Source organism: Pteropus alecto, unplaced genomic scaffold (assembly GCF_000325575.1).
Source record: "Pteropus alecto unplaced genomic scaffold, ASM32557v1 scaffold94, whole genome shotgun sequence".
NCBI lineage: Eukaryota > Metazoa > Chordata > Mammalia > Chiroptera > Pteropodidae > Pteropus > Pteropus alecto.
Genome location: NW_006437736.1, coordinates 4,114,008 through 4,121,681, shown reverse-complemented (window position 1 = coordinate 4,121,681; position 7,674 = coordinate 4,114,008). Strand labels below are relative to the sequence as shown.

Here is a 7,674-nt window from a genome sequence, read left to right as displayed (position 1 = left end):
TTTTTGGTCCCATTTACCACTGTATTCATCAGCAGTAAACTGTTCTGCGCTAGAAACCCCAAGCCCAAGTCCTGCGAAGTTCTAGATGTATTAGGAAACACTGTCCTGATGGTGTGAAACCATCTGCACGGCCCAGCCAGACGGAGTGAGCTGCTTTTCAGCCTCTTCAGCCAGAGTTAGTGCAACTGCACTTGCTTCTGCCATTCCTGAAGTCGGTCTCCTTTGCTTTGCTAGTTTGCTTCCTGCTAAGACTATTAGGTTTGTTATATAATGATAATTCCTTGCATTTAGATGCTACATTTCTCTAAGGACCTTAAAGTACCTCTCAGACATTAGTACCTCTCATCTGTCCTAAAACAGTTGCCTCATGAGGTAGGTGCTAATTATTCCCAATACAAAGACCAAACTACTAAGGCTCACCTGAAGGTGGTGCTTCTCCCCCAGGTAACGCTATCTCAGATGAACAGCACTGAGTCAAATTAAGGTCACCCGATTCCTTGATCTCCTGCCCTGCATAGGTCTGAGAGTCCAAGAGGTGACAAGCCCTTTACAGATGACATCCCCCCGCCCCAGTTTACGAACCTCATTAAAACCAGACGGTCCATCATCACTCCTTTACCAAACACCAACCCTCTTCTTCCACTGTGACTGATGGGGAAAAATCACAGCATCGTTTCACCCTTCATTGAGTGCAGAGTGTTCAACTGTGCAGGATAAATAGCCTCGTCTAACAGGTACCTGCAGAAAATAGCATCCGAATGTGGCGAGCTGAATTGTATAAATGTTTTAGATTTCAACAATCAGTCAGATTAATCTGCGTAGGACTCCTCTCAAGTGGAGTCCCTGAACCTTTTCACATGTCCCCACCTCCGTCACGGCGCTTGTCACACAGCATATGCTTGGTAATTGAGGGAAGTGATTCTCACTTTCCTCACTCAGAAAAAGAAGAGTAGGAATATATATCAGCCTCAGAGTGATACATTTAATCCCAAAGTGGTAATACGTGGAAGGTAGACTTGCTAAATAAAAATTGTAAAAAAGTTAAAAAGTAAAGCAGAGTATGATATTAAAATGAAACCTGGCTGTCAATAAAATAGAAAACCATTTACTTGTCAATTCTCAACACATTGAAGTCACAGCAAAAACAGCTCTTGGATTAAAAATGTTATAATTGTCTTCTGCAGTTGCTACTTGCTTTCCTGTCTTGATACGATATAGATTGCTTCAGTTTTTCCTTACCTTTTTTCTTACATTCTTCTATTTTTTTTTTTCTACTTGGATTGAGTCAGGACCATTACACTAAAACTAGTTTTTAAAAAAATGACTTTTGAACACGTCAGTTGCTGTTTATAATTAGAAATACTTTCTAAGAAGGATTCATCAGATTATCTGGACTTTTGCTGGGTAAACCTATTCTTAAGACGGTTTATACGTTGTTCTGCTGGGCCATGGAAATAGAAATAACAAGTGGGTGTAAGAGTCCCCAGTGTCTGGGCACGACACAAAGGGGACTGTGCCAGTGGGTCCCCAGCTTTGCCTTTGCTGAGCGGCTTAGCAGTCAGACTCGGGGTTTCTTTAGACTCCCTAAATTCTCATCTTTACAACTTGAAATTAAGGTTGGTGGAGATGGAATAAATATTGTATTCCTTAGGTATCTGTAGAACCTTTCTGCTCTAACTTTCTGTGTTCCCGTTTTTCCTTATTATCTATTTTTACTTGTTAAAAGTCGCATAGTGTAGTCTGTGGCCTTAATTCCCAGTGGTCCCTGTAAGTGCGTTAAATGTTCCTGAGCCTGTTAAACTGGTGTATTTGCATTCCACTGCCAGGAGGTTGTGCTGTATGCAATGGGGTTGAGACACCAGCATGAGCCAGGGGATGAAATTTTATTTTAAAATCTGAAATGCTGTGTAAGCATTTAAGGTATGAATCAGTAATTGTTTCGCAGCAGCTTCCATTAGATATGGTTTATTTGTAGTCCATCGTCTTTGCAGGGATCCAGGGGAGTGTTAACACACTGAAGCGGACTGCATATCATTTACATTTTTAAGCCAGCATTAAAGGAAAGCAGCGATAACTTTTAAGAGTTCTAAATATAGGAAGAGATTTTATGCCTCTGTTCCTGGAAAAAACAAGTTATAATTTTCATTTGAAAGTAAGAAACCTTCCTGCTTTGATTAAGGATTTAAATAATTCTGAAACAGAGAAATACCTTTTCTTAAAAAAAGAAAAAGTCTGTTCTAAGATTAACTCTCTTCTCCCCCTAGTGAATTCAGTAAAACGCAAACTTTTAAAAATCATCTGTCTAATTTGAGATTCGAGATCATCAAATTCTGTCTAAATATTTTGTTTTAACTTCTAAGCTCATTATGGTTTCTTTGTGTTAACTTGTATTAAAATCTGTCAGCTATGACTGGTCTCATAAGCACAGTCAGCGGACCAGAATAAGTTAATTATTTACTTGTGTCACTAGTGCTCTTCATCTAATGAAATGCACAGCTGTGTTAGATCTGCAGTTGGATGTGTAGCTTCCATTGTTCTGCAAGTCAGCAGAGGGTAGAAGCCGCAATGATGGAGAGCCCTCAGTTCTTTCTGCTGTTCTGGCTTTCTGTGTCGATTTCATGGATCTTTTATCATTCACTTTCACACAAAACAAACAACACAGGGCTGTCTGCTATGGGAACCATCTTGGCATATAAAAGGGTTTTCAGAGCCCAAAGTAATTTTAAGTTAGCTAAGATTTAATTTTTGGCTTACAGGTGCCCTTGATTCAGATGTGGCCAAAGCAGCTCCTCTCATGGAATGAAAAAATCTGAAAGTTATATGTATTTTTAAATGCAGTGTCAGAAAAGGGCCGATGAGAAAATAACTTCCCAGAGAGGAAGAGCTTTACTAAATATTAATAAGATTTTAAACAGAGTTCTTAGAGATTCGGATTTCAGGAGAAAAGAGCATTGCTTTCGTTTTAATGAGAAAATAAAGTTGCATTTGCTTGATTAAATGCGTGGACTAAAACTAAAAATGCAACATGCAGATCGTCTCTTTATTCCCCCCACCCCATACGTGTGCGTGCTCCCCCGTGGGTTTCTGCACCTCCTGCCCCGCACTCCCACCTCCTCCTGTCGGTGGTGAACAGGCGGCTTTCCCCTGAGCAGACGCCGGCCCCCCCTGCGCACTGTGCCGAAGGGTGCCGAGCTTTTCCTTTGGTTTTGTCTTTAAGGGGCAGAGCCGAACCCTCCATCTCCTCACCAGCCAAACTGACGTTCTTACCCAAGCTCGTCCCACGACCAGCCTCTCTAGGAATTGCCGTTGTTAACATTTTGTTCACTTCCTAACAAAGTCGTTGTCGGTGCACCTTGATTTACAATTTGATCTCTTTCAGAATAGATTTCCCAGTAGCCCTGGTGTTTTGTCAGATAATTTCAACGTGGACAAGATGGGTTTTTGGAGGGAAGAAAGAAGGGTCACACACTCTGCCTGATTCCAATTCTAATACGTTGTCGCTCAATTCGAAATAAAATGAACTGAATGTTTCTGTTCTTTGTGTAGGAAAGCATGCTTTCTTTATAATAAACAGGGCAATTTCATCCAAGAAGCCAATTAAAGTACCTACCTACATGTGCCAGAATTCAACTCCGCAAACCTAATTACCATATTTTTGGCAGCCACTAGAAATCAGAATATTAGTAATTAATGTTAAATAGGCATATGGCATTCTTTTTCTTTAGACATTAGCTCTTGGTGATTATAGTACCTCCCAAATTTTTATTTTAAAATAATTTGAGTAATTATGTAGAAATCAAACTGAGGAATGACGTTTCTGTGAGAGCAGTTTCTCTTCAATAGGTGCAGGTAGTTTATAACTTCATATACAAGGGAAAAGGAATTTTATCTTACTAAATATAAAAGCATTTTTTTCTTAGTCCAATACCATTGTACACTAGCTTTTCAACTCTAAATTATATAGATTGTGGTTAACAATCTATACCCTTATTCCTCCTTCTAAGAAAAAGTAATCAGAGGAATTACAAACTATTTAAGCAACAAAATTCCGTATAGGTTAAAATGCTATTAAGGGAGTAATAAAGTACAGTTAATTCAAGAAACTATCAGTAGTGTATATTGAATTGGTAGGTTTTTGTCTTTTGTTTTCATTTTTAGAATTCCATTTCTGATCCTGGCCCTTTTTCCAAGCATAATTTGGCATTTAATTTTCTTGTTCAACTTTACAGCTTCAGAGTTCATTTTTCTAATATGTTGTAAGCTATCGGAATTAAAATTCCTTAGGGTAGTGTAGGCTCAGCCAGTGGATCCCTGGCAGAAATCAGCCAACCAGCCAGCACTTCGCGCCAATAGGTAGACCCATTAGCACGTCAGCCACACACGAGTACTTGTCACAGGTTTTTAAAACCACAGCTGAAACACACCCCTCTTTCAATCAGTTCTGTGTTTAGTGGTCAGAGAACTTGGATTCCTGTGATAACGGGCACCGTGAGTAGCAGGTCACAGACTAGGTGACAGTGGAATTGGTGCTGACTTGAAGTTTCGGGAACACTGACGCAGCTGGACCCAGCGAAGTCGCTGCTCTTCCATCTCAGTGGCATAAGAGGTTGGGCAAGCAGCCTGACAGCAGCGTTATGTGTCATGCCAGCAGGACGGTCCACAGGCTGCAGTGTCTTCCTGCAAGGACAGCCGTTTTAAACTGTCCGTCTAGCAGGATTGTTGGAAATTGCTTTTGTTACTCTTGATAGAGACCATGGGGAAGGTTTGAGAGCAGTGGAAATAGAGATAGCAGCGGGCAGATCCCAATTAAGTGCTGTATTCTTCCTTTTTGCCAGTTTGCTTTTACATGCATGAAATCTTCTTTCCCCCAGGTGTTTGTGGCTTGATTGTCCCTCAGGAAGACATGCCATTTTGTGATTCTGGCATCTGTCCGGACATCATAATGAACCCACACGGCTTTCCATCGCGAATGACGGTCAGTACATTTTTCAGAGGTGCTGCTTTTAAGGAAGGAAGCAGGGAGCTGGTTTGTGGTTAGTGGAGGCAGTGGGACCCAGAAACTGATTTTTAGAAAGGGCCCTTTGACCCCTATCCAAACGAATAGGTTCCTCGCCCCTGACAATGTGGGGCTACTCTCCTTTGTAGAGGGAACGCAGGGCAGGTCTTCCCTTCCCTCCAGAGCAGTCTTCTGATTGATAAACTCCCCCTCAGCAGAAAGAACCCCCTTGTATTGAACCTCGTGTCTCTCCCTTTCTTTGGTTATTGGTTTGTATTGCTGGCTCTACCTCTTACCAGCTGTGTGACTTGGAGAGTTGCTTGACCTCTGTGTACTTCAGTCTCCTCACATGTAGAGTCAGGGACATAGTAGTGCCTATCACATAGGCACTAAAGGGTAAACTTAGAGCACACGTGTCATGCTTTTCCAACAGTCTGTCACACAGTAAGAAAGCGATAAATATTTGCTGCTATTAATTTATCACTCTTTTTAAGAGTATTACTCACATAATCTTTTGGGGAAATAGGCCAGAGCTAAGTAAACAGGATTCCTATGCCACAGGAAGGTACTCACTTAATTTGTTCACATCCCACAGGTGGGAAAGTTAATTGAGCTGTTGGCCGGCAAGGCAGGCGTGTTAGACGGCAGATTCCACTACGGCACCGCGTTTGGAGGCAGCAAAGTGAAGGACGTGTGTGAAGACCTTGTCCGCCATGGTTACAACTACTTGGGGAAAGACTATGTTACATCTGGCATCACGGGGTAAGTAAGTGTGTGTTTAGACATTTTAAATAAAAATATGATTTGGTTAGGGTAAGAGGTAAGAGCTCTTAAGATTACAGCTTTACTCCTTTAAGAAATCTGATACAAGAAAATCCAGATTCACGGTGAAGATATTAGCTAATGCGATGGTGATGACCATTTTGCGATATATAAGTCTAGCAAATCAATATGTTGTACACCTTAAACTTTCATGATGTTATGTGTCAATTATATCTCAATAAAACCGGTGGGTGGGAGAAAATCCAAATTTAGAAAACTGATAAATTAAGGAGTGCTGTTTCACTGGTGAGACTATTTTAAAAGCAGAAAAGATTTCATTTACTAAAATAGGATTTCTACACAAGTTTTAAAGAACTCGTCAATTGTATATAATGCATATCCTTTAATTGTTTAACTTTCTCTGCATTAGTATGATGAATATCCGATAACGAATGCTCTGACAGAACACCTGAGGCCTAACAATGGCACATTCATTTACTAAAGATGACTTAAAACCCTAACATGTGATAGATGCTAAGTAGTATGGAAACAGTAAACAAAATGGATTATTGACCTATGGATCTGACTGTTGAGGTTTGTAACTAGACATTAAAAAAATAACAGGCAAAAGTTGACTTCTTCGCAGGGCCTACCCTGACTACTTAATTTAAAACCATAATCCAGTATTGCCCATTTCCTCCTTTATTTTTCTCTGTAGCATTCATCATTATCTAATATGCTATGTAATGACACTATATAATATTATCATCTGTCTCCCTAACTAGGATAAAAAGGTTTCTGTCAAAGTGCTTAAATATTCATTGTTTTAAAATTCTTACTACAGTTTTTCTTAAGATTCATTGAGTCAGTTATAACATTTACTGAGCACCAGTTATGTGCCAGGCACGGTCATTAGAGCTGGAGACAAAGTGCTTACCTTGGAGAGTTTTCTTCATGTGGGGAAGGCGGGCAGTAATCGGAGAAATAATAAGTGTATCCTATAATACCAAATGGTGATAAGTGCTCTGAAGAAACTAAAACCAAAGTGAGAGGTGAGATGGTGCTTGGGCACAGCAGTGCTGGGCTGGGAGGAGGACTCCTTCAGATAAGCACATCAGGGAAGGTCTCTCCGAGGGGGCGAAATGTTTGACAAAGCCATGTGAACACCTGCTGGAAAAATGTTTCAGGCAGAGGTGATAGTAAGTGCAAAGGCCCCGAGGCAGGCAGGTTGCTACATTTGAGGAGCAATGAAGAGGCCAGTGTTGCTAGAATAGAATAAGCAATGAGGAGAGGGACTAGGAAATGAGTCAGATGTGGCCAGGAACCACATTCCATTAGACCTTATGGCTGTGATACAGATTCCGAATGTAATAGGAAACCATTGGGAATTTAGAGCAGAAGGATGACCCGCTATGATTTACATTTTAGAGGGAATCCCTCTGGCTCGTTATGTAAAGAACAGATTGTTGAGGGATAAGAGTGGAAGCAAGAAGACCAGCTAGAAGATTATCTTTGGTAGCCCAGGCGAGAAAGGATGATGGCCTGACTAGGGTGGCAGCAGCGAAGGAGGGACCGTCCTACATGCACTGTTTCACAAGCTGTTGAAATTTTTATTTCTTAATTAACCATTGTATCTTTTAATGTATCCATGGTACTTTTTAATTTTAGATCTAGCCTTTTCATTTACTGCAGACTGAAAATCATTCTCTCCCACTTAGTCATAAACATGTTCATAACTAAATAAGGATCTGCCAGTGATGAGTCCTAGGAAAGGCTGTCTCTTGTCAGCCCAAACGTAGTTTCTTAACCCAAAACCCGGACCTTTTTTCCAGCGAGCCCCTGGAGGCATACATCTATTTTGGCCCCGTGTACTATCAGAAGCTGAAACACATGGTGCTAGACAAGATGCACGACCG

The 7,674-nt window shown here is 40.8% G+C and overlaps 1 protein-coding gene across 1 annotated transcript in view; it reads left to right on the top strand.

Annotated features, from left to right (window-relative positions):
* The window catches only part of POLR3B (RNA polymerase III subunit B), a 102,702-nt gene that overhangs the window by 86,557 nt on the left and 8,471 nt on the right, over nucleotides 1-7,674 (top strand). The window contains exons 24-26 of the mRNA XM_006914518.3: nucleotides 4,872-4,975; nucleotides 5,592-5,758; nucleotides 7,591-7,674. The exon at nucleotides 7,591-7,674 is cut by the window's right edge and continues 17 nt beyond it. Coding sequence (XP_006914580.1) covers nucleotides 4,872-4,975; nucleotides 5,592-5,758; nucleotides 7,591-7,674 — 355 coding nt within the window. The remainder of the gene's footprint in view (nucleotides 1-4,871; nucleotides 4,976-5,591; nucleotides 5,759-7,590) is intronic.